This window comes from Ricinus communis, chromosome 10, assembly GCF_019578655.1.
Source record: "Ricinus communis isolate WT05 ecotype wild-type chromosome 10, ASM1957865v1, whole genome shotgun sequence".
Taxonomy (NCBI): Eukaryota; Viridiplantae; Streptophyta; class Magnoliopsida; order Malpighiales; family Euphorbiaceae; genus Ricinus; species Ricinus communis.
In genome coordinates this window covers 15,254,323-15,267,952 of record NC_063265.1, presented here as the reverse complement: position 1 = coordinate 15,267,952, position 13,630 = coordinate 15,254,323, and the positions used below count along the sequence as shown (strand labels likewise).

The following is a 13,630-nucleotide window of genomic DNA, read 5'->3' as shown; positions in this document are numbered from 1 at the left end:
AATATTAACCAAATATAACGTTAAAGATACATATTATTTATTTTCTCTCTTTTATTATAGAAGGTTAATTTATTTTGGAGAAAATCGGGGTTCGAAAAGCACAAACAGCAGGATTTCTCGACTAATCAAACAGCGCCACGCGCATCGCAGAAAGAAGTTTCTTCATCGAAGAAGACTTGATCAGAGATAAAACTCATCAATTCTCTTTTAGCTTCGAGAAAAAAACACAGAAATTCAAGATAACAATAAAAAAAGAAGAAGCAGAGAGATCGGTTTCTTTACCTTTTGATTTTGCTTTGATCAAAAGCCTTTTCTTCAAAATCTACAGTTCCTAGTCTGTATAGTTTTTTATCAACAACTTCGATCAAAGCTATGTTCAAGTTCTGGTATTATTGCAGTTCAATTATTGCTTCAATTAGGGTTTTTTAATACCCTTTTTATCAATTTCCGTCTGGATCCTTATTTGATTTCGATCGATATAGCATAGGCTGTTATAGCAAAATTGAATATGCTTGTAACGTCCATATACCTATATTATGTCTAGCATCCGAATTTTATTGAGGTTGAATGGCAATTTTGGGGCATGTTTGGAAATAGAACGGGAATGTTAATTTTTAGCTGTAATCGAAGAAATTATACATAAAAGTAAATATATGTTATATTTTCACTAATTTGTGATGCCACTTATACTCTGGAACTATTTGTGTGTATAGGGGTTCTCAGGAGCAACAAGGTCAACCGCGGCCACAAGATGTTCCTGCACCACAATCTTGGTACCCTTCATCTGTAGTCAGCTCTCCCAATTCCTCGCGTCCTACTACGCCAAGTAGTAGCTCTTCTAGCAGCTATGGTTTACAACGCCCGCAGTCTCCTTCACATGTTTCACCTGCTGAAGCAGCTGGTGTTATTGCACTTCTGAAAGATAAAAGGTCAGTCTCTTGATGCACAGACTTGAAATGTTATTGTGTTGATTGTTTCTTGCGTTATTGTGCTCGAGTTTTTTTGGGATATAAGAGAATATTTCTCTTTATGTTATTTACTGCTGGTGTTCAATGATATTGGTGCTGCTTAAAAATGTGCTTGTAACTTGACTAGGGGAAATGATTTCGCATTCTACATTTTGTACTGTAATTCTTGTTTAGGCATTCAATAAAATGTCCATCATACGTGCAATTGCATTAAACAAGCAGGACATTGCTCTATTTTCCATTATTGATAGTTTTGATTTTAGTGTCCAATATGCATGTACTTGTAAAATGCTTTATGAATATGCTTAATAAACATTGACTTATGATGAACGGAATCAATATCGGCAAAATAATGTAAGAAAACTTTTTATCATTTGAAGAACGAATAAATGCAAGTCAGGTACATTACATGCTTCTCGATGGTATGATTGTTTATTGTTGTAGACTTGGACATGTGTCTGTTTAAAATTAGGATTGTATTTTTCAAATCATATAGATATTTTATCCATGATCGGTGTCTCAACCTTTAATTAATTTTTCCAACACTCTGGTTAGGATTCTGGTTTTGATGTCTGTTTTTGTACTTTCAACTTTATGATTCATAATGTTGAGTTTTTAAATTGAGAGACTATTGTTTTGCAAAGGCATTAGATTCAAATCCTATAATTCACAATAGAGAGTTGTCCTTGTAGCTTCTTTGATTATTTAAAAGGAAAAAGGAATCTAGTCTTTTTTATTGTAATTACTTGATATCATTTTGTTCCTATTTTCTTTTTCATTTGTTTTCTTTTAAAATATTGTTAGTGTTGATGAGTTACGGAAGCTATTGTCTGACAAGGATGCGTACCATCAGTTCTTACTTTCTCTTGATCAAGTTAAAATCCAAAATAATGTAAGTTGCAAATTTTCCTCCTTCTCTTTGCATATACAAAATAATAAATGCTGTTTGTCTCCTTCTAATAGAGTTTAATGCATTGTGTTGGAGTTGGAGAATTCGGTCAGAGAAGTCTTGTGTTTTCCTTTGCCAGGGAACTAGGAATTCTGCTATATTGATTTTTCCATTATAAATTTTGAATAAATCTAGGCATGCCTTTTGGGCACAAAAAATAAAAGGAGCACAAAGTTAGATGATGAGGAAGGAAAGCTTACTGGATTTGTTTATTCAGATTAGAAAGTGATGATTGAATTGCAGCCAGTAATTGTTGGCTAGCTAATATTTTAATTAGGAATTTTGCTCTGGATATTAGCATTTCTCCAACATTTATTTCTGCATGCATGCACAAAAATAGTCAGAGGAGGTCATGTGCCCTCTCTTTTATTTGGATGGTCATTGTTGCAGTTGCACTTTTGTCATCTCTTGCATAATTACAAACAGTATTGATATGTGAATTCCGCTGCACAATTTGGAGAAGTTTTTTTTTTTTTTTAAATTTTTATTTGAGCTAGGAGAGAGAAGAAATTATTAGAACTACAAAAGAACATGTTGCCATTCTCTTGATTCTGAAACTTGATGTTTCCAGTTTGTGACCCCTTCTATCACTTCTTTAATCAGATAAGAGATGAGCTGCGCAAAGAAACTTTACAGCTGGCTAGTAAGTTATTTCTTTTATATGTATCATTCCTCTTTCAAGTGTTTTGATGGACGGGAAGGTGCTGATTTTTATTTGTGATGAATAGGGGATAACTTGGAAAAAGAACCGCAGATAAATGAGCTAAGGAACCAGGTGAGGTCCTGGTACTATCTCTGATTCTCTGTTTTCTTTGGTTGTGCAGTGTGCAGAACTTAATCCAAAACTTCAAACTCTCTTTTTATGTTTGCAGTGCAGAATAATACGGACAACTGAGTTGGCTACTGCTCAAGAGAAATTAAATGAACTGGAAAAACAGAAAGAAGAGATGTTAAGATCGTGCTCTCCTGCATCCCTTCTCCAAAGGCTTCAAGGTAGATTTAATTTTATACATCTTTAAGGAAAGGCGTGTTTTTAAGATATGATTTAAATCCTGTGTTTTCCGGTTTACAGAAGCAATAAATAAGACAGATGAGGAATCCGAAATCCTGCACAAACAGCTTCTTGATAGGGAGATAGAACTTTTAGCATTTGTGCAGAAGTACAAAAAACTCCGTGCCACCTACCACCGACGAACACTTATCCATCTTGCAGGAAAAACATCTTCAACTGGGTGACATAGAAGTTGAGTGCAATGCGTGTATCAATATTCTTACATACATATCGCGCTTTCAGCATGTTCTTGTAAAATATCATCATATTTATCATGGTTCTGTCTGTATTTTTTTTCACCTGTTGGTTTAATGGAAGCTGTTATTAAAGGAAACTTGGAAACAATTGATACTTCGTCAGGGATCAGCCCATCTGATGTATAAGACATGCAGAACACCATTTGTATTTTTCTGCTAGCAATTGTTCCTTTATAGAGTGAAATTTTCAAATTGAATCTGCAGTTCAACTTGGCCTCCATGGTTATATATTGGCACTATTTTGATTCTCCCTTTCAGAGACCTATACATAGATTTAGTTGAGGTGAAAATGAGGATGATAACGGTTCTCCGCTTCAATTTGGTGAATAAGATACTAGCTGAACTATCAAGAAATGGATAAGTGAACAACTTGTTGCATCACTTACAGTGAAGGAACCAAGAAAAAGGAAAAGGCAGTAATGTTGTCAGCGGAAGACTTCAGACTTCAGAAATCACTACTGCAGCTCGCAAACCTGCAGATTTTTTCAAAATGCCATATTCAAAGAAGACCAAAAGGACAACCTACTTGTCAATCCTCCTAGTAATTTCTCTTATTTGGTTTATTTCTTTTCGGTCCGCCATTTGCAGGCAAAATCTGAAGCTTGTACCTGCTGAAATGTCCAGCAACTATGTATCAGAATATTAAGGCTCCACTAGCACAACATGCGCAACCAAGATGAAATGCCCTCAACCTCGAGAATTATGCATTGAAGAGCTTCAACTGCATTTTAAAAGCAACAGTTGAAGCATATGGCGGCTTTGATCAAAGCTTTTACATTGCTGTCCAAAACCAATATTACATTTCAATGGCTCATAAAAAAAGTCATAGAGAACGATTTCATCTTATTATTCTACAACTTAACAAAAAAGAGGAAGCGACCAATGTGCCCCCCTTGCATTTTCTTTTATATGCTAGCATGTTGACATTACTAAAATTGATTTCACCACTCTGAAAGACTGGAAAAGAGAGAGAGTATCATTCATTCAACCGATCCAATTCTTTTTCCCACTTCAGTCCAAACATCTGTCGCCCAAAAGGAACAATGAGGTTGTACCGGAAAACCTGTTATCCACATTTTTGGCATTCCATGTCAATACACATAAATTAGAGAGAAAGGCATGCAAGTTTTTTACATGGCCCCAAGAATCTTATGGAAACAGCAGGAAATATAATGCATTACTGTTGCAAGCTACAGGGGCTAGAGTAAATTAGTTGCGCAGATGGCACAAAGTATTTACTTCCGTATTTTTTTTTTTTTTTAATATCTAAGAAAACCCCATTCCCTCCACCAGTTAGCTTTAAACCAACTAAAAACTTCTAATTTTTAGGCATCATAGACTGATAGTTTTCAAGGCATTATAGCTTTAAACATTTAACCAGTAGCTTGCAACTGGGAATCACAACTCCAACCTGACGACGAGCCATTTAAAAAATAAAAAACATAATCGATAAGATATCAATCACTTAGGCCTCACCTTATTATTTATATCTCTCAATTGCGCTTTCAAAGCCTCAGAGCTTTCAGTCCATTTAGAATGATCCCCATTGCATTTAGTTTTCCATGCTTTCTTCAGTGCAACCCGCCATTCGGATACTTTACTTCTTATCTCTTTGTTGAGCTCTATCCACTCTGGTGCGCATCCATTTTTTGAGAGGATTCTATATAAGGTGTCTTCAGCTGGGTCTGCATGAGGATTAGAACTAAGGTTCAGGGGTTTTCCTTTTCCCGGTAAGTTCTCAAAGTGACCTTCTTCCATGGAATGCCATATTCTTTGCTCAACGACATTTATAATATCTGTTTCCGACCTGTATAATGAAAACAGGAGATCATTACCGGCAAATGGTGATAGATTGGAGGATGAAAACAACCTAAAGAGCAACCAAGAATGAATTCCAATAGTTTTTACAAAACAATTTAGCCCGATAAACTGAACTGCATTGCAGTCACTTCAGACACAAGGGTGACTTGAATGAAGTCAAATGCTGAACAATACAGGATACACTCCTTGAATACTAGAGGTCTCGCATACAATTTTATTTTGGAGACAATCTAAAAGGAGAACTCTGAATTTGAACATCTTCCCGATCACATCCAGTTTCTCCAAGAAGAAGCCTCATTCAAGCAACTGAACTACAGTAACTCAATTATGCAGTCTCCAAACTTGCACGCTAGCCACAAGTCAAACGACAAAATAGGACTATTAACTAAACTAATCCAGAGACATCTGTTCCTAAAACCAAGTAGGACAAATCAGTAATGTTATTTAGTTTTCCAACTTGATTGAGATTGATAGATACTTGTTACTAAGCAAAAACAGCACTGAGTCAGTTAGGTAATCTGACAGCAACTAAAGCTGTATAGAAACAAGAACAACCCAAACATCAAGAATTTATGATTTTTACCTTCCTTTAGAGAGAAGCTAACAGTTCCGATTTATGGTTTTTTTTTTTTTTTAATTAACTTTCTTTGGCTTAATGAGAAACAGTAAAAGCAAGAACTGTAACGAACAACCAACAAGAATAAAGAAACCACTGATATATATACCTGACAGAATTACGTTGGCCACGGAGCTCAGGAGGAAGCTTACGGTCGTTGACGGCGTCAATTACGGTGGATAAACGATCTGTCATCTTCTTGTTAGGCTTTGACGTGGAGGATGAAGAGGTCCATCTCCGATTCTCAGACGTTAATTTTCTAAGCAGAGTGATTAACGTTAATGATGACGAGGACAGCGCTTTTCTCGAGAAGCGAGTGGCCATGGCCATACCTGAGCCGACAACACCTCCACAGCTCCGTGAACGGTGGACAAATCTAACTTTCTGTTTTTATTTTATTTTAATTTTAATTTTCCCAGGTGGCAGTTTGAGACACTTGTCAATTTGCATGAATTGCCAAGTGGATACAGCCGATTAGACCATTTGGTAACTTGCTTAGCTCACTATTTTATTATTATTTTTTTGTCAATTTGTAATATGTTGCAGGGAAGTGTTGCGATTTCTGAGCTAATTATATTTCAATTCGATAAAATTTATTTAATTTATTTTCTAAAATTAATAATCTCATTCGTATATAAACTTGTTAAATTCATAAATTAATCGTATAATGACCCTTTAAGTTCGTAAATAGCTTCTACATAAATTCATCGGTCAAAATAAATTAAAAAATAAATATGAAATTTATATATATTTATATTTACATTAAATAAAAAATTACCTATTCAAATATTTTCAGTTAAATAATATTATAGATTTTAATATGTTATAATTTCTTAATATGTATTTTATCTCTTAAAACAATTGATGAGTGAAAAGTTTTGGGATGCTTTTAGAAATATATAAAAATATTAAAAATATCATTTATATTACTATAAATTAAAAATTATTTAAAAATACAGTAGTATATATTTTAAATACTTCTTTTATAAAATGGTATATATTATTAGCGATTTAGTATATATTTTTATAATTTTTATGATATTTAAATTTTAGTATATGTTTAGTATATGTTTAACATATGTTGAGTATCTATTCAATAATATTAATTTGATTGCAGGTCAAATCATTGAAAAATTGAATAATATATATATATATATATATATATATATATATATTATCTAAAATTATTATTTTTAAATAATTTATTTTATATATAAATCAAATTTGTTTAAAAAGAATTTAAAAATCATTATAAAGAGAAATTCATTGGATAAAAAATATATATTAATTAAGAATTTAAATTTGTTTAATTTAAATATTTTTTAACTCTAAAAATTATTTTTTCAATAGCAATAATACCAGTTTTAATTGACTGATTTAGTCAAGGTTTATATAATAACTCTCGTGATTATTAAAAATTAAGAAAATAGTATTAAGATAATTATTGTATTATTCTATAAATTATTAAATATTATGTACACTTATAACAAATATAATAAAAAAATAGAAGCAAATGAGATTCATTGGATAAAATATGAAATACATTAAATATAAATTTACTATCTAATATATATATATATATATATATATATATATATATATATTCAAATATAAAAATTAAAATAATAAACTTTAAAAATTAGTATACATTACATTTATTTTTGTATTTGTTGCATATATTTAGAGTATATTATAAATACTTATACCTTTCAAAAAGAGGTCAAAAATAGCAATAAATGGTATACGCTCAATAAAATATAGTATACATTAAATATATATTTGATATCTATAACTATTTTAATTCATATAAATTAAATATTTATAAAAATAAAAAAATAAACTCTTAGGCAATACTATATATTACACTTATTTTATTATATATTGACTATAAAATGTATATGTTAGCTATATATATTAGGTAACTTTTAATCAAAGTTTCAATTTGTTTAATATGTTTTTCTTCTGAATTTTGTTTTTAGTAGCAAAAATATAATAACAGTATTTATTCAAAATAATAGAATATATTCAATTTATTTTAATATATGTTATTATATATAAGGTACTTACTATATTAATACCTTTATAAAAAATACAAGAAAAAGTTACAATAAATAGTATATGTTTTACAGATCTTGATTTATGTTTCATATATATATATATAAAGTACGAAACTGTTTCTCGATTTATTGGTATATGCTTACATGTAAGTTTGGCTACTATTTAAAAAGTGTTACTAATTTTTTAAAACAAGTATATTATGAAACATTATCAGTATAAAATATAATATTATTTAATACAATTTATTAGCCAACTTAAATAGTTATATCATTTTTTGTCCATACATGGATAGCACCGTTAAATAAAAAAAATCAAATTAAACTGAATAACTAACTAGCAAGTCTTGAATTAATACTTAATGTCAGCTCATTCATTTTCTAGTTGTATAATAACTCATATATTCTTCCTTTGACTATCCTAGAAATGCATTTTTCTCCAACTCCTTATTTACTATATATTTCTAAATATAAAAATAAAAAGAAAATATGTCATGACCCGATCTGTAGGCCCGTGACCGGCACTAGAGAATGGGTAGGCGTAAGGCCACCGAATCCCGTAGTAAGCCTGACATTTACTGACTCAAACAAATCTCATCTCAAATTTTACTATTAATAATGCCACAATTTATCGGAACCATTAAATTTTACACAATTGATTCGGTCTGTTAGAAGAATTTAGCGAGACCCGAAACTCAGAAAATTTACAACTGATACATATACTATTACTATTGCGGAGAATCTAAGATTTTACAAATTAACATACCAAATCAAATACACCACACGATGATGAAGGAGTTGGGTTACTGATTAAGAGTCGCGGAAAGACTAACAGTCACGAATCTGAAAAAAAAAAATTGAGACTGTCAGTCTCGAGAGTGAGTTAAAATCAATAATCTTGTGACTATTGCAGTCTTCACAAGAAATAATAATTATTACAATCAGTGTAACAAACCTTGTACATCAAATGCAAATCATATTATAATCAATACCATAATTTTAAAAATAAAATAGATCTTTATATTTGCAGGACGAGTGGCCCAGTAGAATCCTAACTCCAATTACTAGTAACCTTTCGGCTCTCTTAATCCAACAGGTCTGGCGCCCAGAGAGCAAGCTCGATCAGGGTCCTTACCTCCAGCCTGAACACTTGAATTCCAACTAAGCCGGCGCCCAGAGAGCGTTGCTTGATCAGGGACCTTAACTTCGGCAATCAACTAAACTCAACCCAAAGAGCAATGCTCGATCAGGGCAAACAAATCCATAATAACCTTGTTACCTTTGATTCGATACAACTCTACTAAAGCCTCATCCCAAATCACATTCAACAAATATAATAATAATCATGGTCTAGCAAAATTATTAAACACATATCGAAATAAAGAATCAGAATTTCGAGAAAACAACGTGCGATTTATGTGGAAAAATAATAATAACAATTGTGTGAATATAACATTAACTATCAAAATAGCGATATAATATTACTAATATTAAAATTAATCTCAGTAAATAATAATTAAATAAAATTATTTATATTACGATACTAATAATCATATTAAATATGAATTTCAAGATAGCATATCAAATTAGGTTTGGCAATAGTGTAGAGATTATGTGACTTTAACTCACAAATCTAATGCGTTCCGCAATCCGCTCCTACGCCTCGGGTGGAGCTGGAGGGAAGGCTGAATTATCTAGTAACAAAAGATATACAATTAATAGACATTCGTAGATTTTTCCTAAACTTAGACCCGAGAGTAGACTGCCTAAAATTAAATTAGACTTGAGGAATCTGCCAGAAATTCGGCAGAATCTCTCCTAATTTACGGACATTTACCCCCGTAAAACGGGTCCAGGACCTGCTAGAAAAACGCTATAAATATCCAACAATCTAGACAACGGGAGTTGGGCCCCCAGACTTCACTATTTTCCCGACTCCGCAACAAAGCACAAAACACAAGGGCAGGCAAACCGACAGACAATTATTTTTTACTTACAAATATCATGTAATACTCAACACAAATCAATAAGCATAAATTACATCAAAGAATTTCAAAATTAACGGGCGAGAGAAAGTTACTGAGGCGCTTGATCGCTCGGTCGACTCGCTTCCAGCTGCCGGAGTCCGATCAACGATCCGAACTCACCATCGAACTCGAAACGACGCGCTGATGATGATCCCGCTTCCGATTTTCCGATCCGACCCTCGATTGTCTGGAGAGATTTACAGACGATCTCAGTCGTCGATTTGCAAACGAAGCCCGATCGCCACGAAACCGATGCCATTTCGAAGCTTGAGATCGCCAAAAACGCCACCTACTTCGGAACTCCTCCTCCGGCCACCAAAACGCCGCGCCAAAGGTAGCTCTCCAAGGAGAGTCGATCGCCACTAAGATCGGCCGACAAGGCCGAAAAAATCGCCTGAAGCCTTTGCCTCTTTCTTCCGCCGACGCCACGCTTCGGCCTGCCCGGCGATAACCACCACGCCCGCATCGCCGAACTCTTTTTCTTCCTCTTCTCCGCTTCTTCTTTCTCTCTGCCCGATCTTCTCTCTTCCTTTTCTTCTTTCTTTCCTTCCAATATCGACATTAGGCCCCCAAACTTTCCTGCCTTACAATTTGTTCCCTAAACTTTTTAAATTACTTACAATTTCGCCCTTCAATAATTCCAATTAACTCCTAAACTTCTTTTTAGCCTTTCAATTAAGCCCCTAGCTATTTAATTTGGGTCTAAATAGAATTATTGAAAAATATAATTACAAATATACCCCTGCCGGCATAATTATTTACAAAAATACCAAACTTACAAATTTTCATTAAAACCCCATATTAATGAAATTATACTTTTAATCCTTATTCCAAAATAATTCTCCAATTAAGTCCTACACACAATTAAATTAAATAATCAATTTACTAATTAGTTTCCAAGTTATAATTTAATACCACTAGTTAATTAAAATACCAATTCTCCAAAATTCTTTTATAAAAACATCTTTTACAATTTCTACCATAATTTTCCAATATATAATTTTATTTATATATATTACATATACATTAGGAAAAAGTTAGAATAACCAAAAATATAATTTGCCCTTCAAATAATTTACTTGATTAATTTTTAAAATTTCAAACTAATTGGGTATAGAAAAATAACTCATTTATTCGTCTAATACTAAAATTCAAACTTTGCATTTAAATTATTCTAACTAAACCACATAAAGATAACATAAAATTAATTTAAAAAAAACTCATTATTAATATAATTATTATTAAATATAAAAATTTCGGGTATTACAATATACACCACAACACATAAAGGTTTCTAGCATATCAAAATAATAAACTTACAAATAAAATTTTTTCTTTCTAAAATTGTATGAAAATAGTTAATTATTATATATATAAACTTTGGCATTTGTTCGTATATATATGTACTTTTTTTTAATATAATATCAAACTCGTAAACACCATACACATTAAAACCTTCACTCAAAGCCAAAAAAATAAAAATACTCTTTAGAAAATTCACCAAACACCTTAGATGTTCAAATATCAATTATAATCATCTATTTTTCTATACATTTTAATGCTAAAAGGGTAAATCATATAAACTCATATATACAAATTCATCCATTTCTAAAACTCATACAAACTATTTATACTAAGGGTTATTGTTGCCCCACTGTCAAATCTATAGAGTTGATTGACATTTTCTTCCTACTAAAAAAATATAATTTATGGTTCCAACATATTAACAAATAAGTGGAAGACAAGAGAATTTGAAGACATAAATTACAATTTTATTCACCTTTAAGACATTCAAAATACTATTATGCTTATCAATACATGTATTCACATCTTATTTAACAATAACACAATATAAAATTTGAATGAAACACCAAGAAATCAATTCTAATAAATTAAAATTAAATAATTATACAATCAATTTTTTTTGGATAGAAACACCTCAATGCCTACCTGAAAGTCATACTAAAAGAGAAAAGAAAAATAAATAAATAATAAATAATAAAATTCTTTAGAGAATTCATGATACGAGAGGGAGGGTGGTTGTTCTTGTTAAAGGAGAAGCGACCGAGGAAGGAGCAAGCTCTGCCAAAATAAGCAATGGTATCAACGACAAGTTGAGTTCTTTCAAATACTATGACGTTGCCAATTACTGTGAAAAGGTGTTGGTGATTTTCTTGTAAAGAAGTAGACAAGCAAAAGAGAAATAATGGCATAAGATCAGGATAAAGAAGAGTTAAAGGAAAAGGAGAATAAAGCTTCTTTGTATACAATCCTATAGAAAAGAAAAAAAATGAAAATTTACGGTAATTTTTGAAAGTGAGTTGTATATATTTGAAAAAAATAAAATCTCACCATATAAATGATATTATCTTTAAAAAGTTAGTATTTTCTATAACTTTATATAAAGTTATTAATTTATATTTAGTCAGCTAATTAGATTCTAATTTAGCTTGTTTAAGCTCGTAATATAAAAAAAAATCTAATAAATTTAATTCCATTAAGTCAAATTTAATTTAATCAAATTCCATTTTATGTTCTTCTTAATGAGCACATTTTTTTGTTATTAGTGACACTAAATTAATAAAGAAAAAATGATAAATATATCACTTAGAATCTACTGCTCAGAATAGGTTACCTCTATTTATATGTTGCAGTACATATCAGAACAGGAAAGTTTTCTCTCTTTTAATTCTGATTAAATGAGACGAAATTGTAGAAGCAAGTGCATGTATATTTGAATATAGAAATGTGGATCTCCCATTATATGAAGGAAGAAGCCATCCGAATGAAAAGAAGAGAAGAGCTGACAGAAAAGAAAATTTTAAGAATACAAACAAGAAATCAATAATGGGTTCCATCAGATTGACTGGTATCAGGCTCCTCACACATTGGAGTAGTGAAGTAAAAAGGTTGAAGCATATACTTCACCATGTCCCTGTAAATAAGTGTAGGCCTCCTCAGCTTAACTCCTGATTTCCCACCAGCAAAATCAGTAAGAATGTTACAGGTTTGATCCGGTGAAGAAACTAGCCTTACTGAGCATAACTTCTCTTTCAGTTCTTTCCCATTGATGTATTTGGTTACTGTCATGTCAAATTGCCCTTCTTCATCTGTTATGTCACTTTCATAGTACATTACTCTTCTCCTCTCATCCATGCATGTAAGGGATACCTTGCATCCTGCAACAACCCATTTTGCCATGTTCTTTATATTGCTAAAATGAATATTGCTCGCTTCTATTAGCAAAATAAATTAAGAAAAATTGAATATCATTCTTCTTGTGATTTCAAAATTTAGTATTGTTTAAAAAGATAACAATAAATTTATATATTTGTTATTGATCTACTCTTTATACCAAGTTCATTGAGAAGTCTTAGGGGAGATGGAAGCACTAGAAAAAAGAGTATGTGAGAGAAGGAGAGGGGAAGGAGCTTTACCTTTAATAGGCCTATCACCATTAACCCAATCATGATAGCCCTTGGTGCAATCTTGGCACATTACTTTACCACCCACATGTATCACTCCAGTTCCCTCCCAAGCCACTGCTAAATTGGTGCACACCACCAGTAGCAGTGCTGCTGCAACCAATGTCAATGAAAAACTACCCATCTCTCCCCCTCTCCTCTCTCTCTGTATGTGTCTCAAAATATCTTGAAGAAATGAAAGAATATGAAGATGCATATTGGTGCTGGTTTAGAGGTGTAACATATATATATATAGGCAAGGCAATGCCGAGAATCATAACAAGTGGATGGGCAGTACAAGAGACAGACGTGCGAGCCATTTTTGTTTCTGTAATTGATTATTATAAATGTGTTTCAACTATCTAATGCAAGCAGATCAGGAATAAAAGATGATTTGGGTGGAGACGTGTACCCTAGTTTTAA

The 13,630-nt window shown here is 31.9% G+C and overlaps 3 protein-coding genes across 4 annotated transcripts; 1 reads left to right on the top strand and 2 right to left on the bottom strand.

Annotated features, from left to right (window-relative positions):
- The first annotated feature begins 77 nt into the window (after positions 1 to 77).
- LOC8283950 (vacuolar protein-sorting-associated protein 37 homolog 1) lies at positions 78 to 3,434 on the top strand. The gene is made up of 7 exons (XM_002519388.4): positions 78 to 386; positions 714 to 929; positions 1,773 to 1,860; positions 2,521 to 2,560; positions 2,646 to 2,692; positions 2,790 to 2,910; positions 2,990 to 3,434. The coding sequence occupies exons 1-7, from the start codon at positions 373 to 375 to the stop codon at positions 3,151 to 3,153; spliced, it is 690 nt and encodes a 229-aa protein (XP_002519434.1). The 5' UTR covers positions 78 to 372; the 3' UTR covers positions 3,154 to 3,434.
- A 245-nt stretch (positions 3,435 to 3,679) lies between these two features.
- Positions 3,680 to 6,060, bottom strand: LOC8283951 (dnaJ homolog subfamily C member 28). 2 transcript variants are annotated; one of them, XM_048369701.1, is made up of 3 exons: positions 5,772 to 6,060; positions 4,702 to 5,032; positions 3,680 to 3,836 (listed from the first exon to the last, which is right to left on the bottom strand). In XM_048369701.1, the coding sequence occupies exons 1-3, from the start codon at positions 5,990 to 5,992 to the stop codon at positions 3,786 to 3,788; spliced, it is 603 nt and encodes a 200-aa protein (XP_048225658.1). In that variant the 5' UTR covers positions 5,993 to 6,060; the 3' UTR covers positions 3,680 to 3,785. The 2 variants fall into 2 exon arrangements, with proteins under 2 accessions (XP_048225658.1, XP_048225657.1); XM_048369700.1 differs by lacking the exon at positions 3,680 to 3,836 and adding an exon at positions 3,908 to 4,288 and having other exon boundaries at positions 5,772 to 6,058.
- Positions 6,061 to 12,453: 6,393 nt separating this feature from the next.
- LOC8283952 (non-classical arabinogalactan protein 31) lies at positions 12,454 to 13,447 on the bottom strand. The gene is made up of 2 exons (XM_002519390.4): positions 13,181 to 13,447; positions 12,454 to 12,922 (listed from the first exon to the last, which is right to left on the bottom strand). The coding sequence occupies exons 1-2, from the start codon at positions 13,422 to 13,424 to the stop codon at positions 12,585 to 12,587; spliced, it is 582 nt and encodes a 193-aa protein (XP_002519436.2). The 5' UTR covers positions 13,425 to 13,447; the 3' UTR covers positions 12,454 to 12,584.
- Between the last annotated feature and the right edge of the window lie 183 nt (positions 13,448 to 13,630).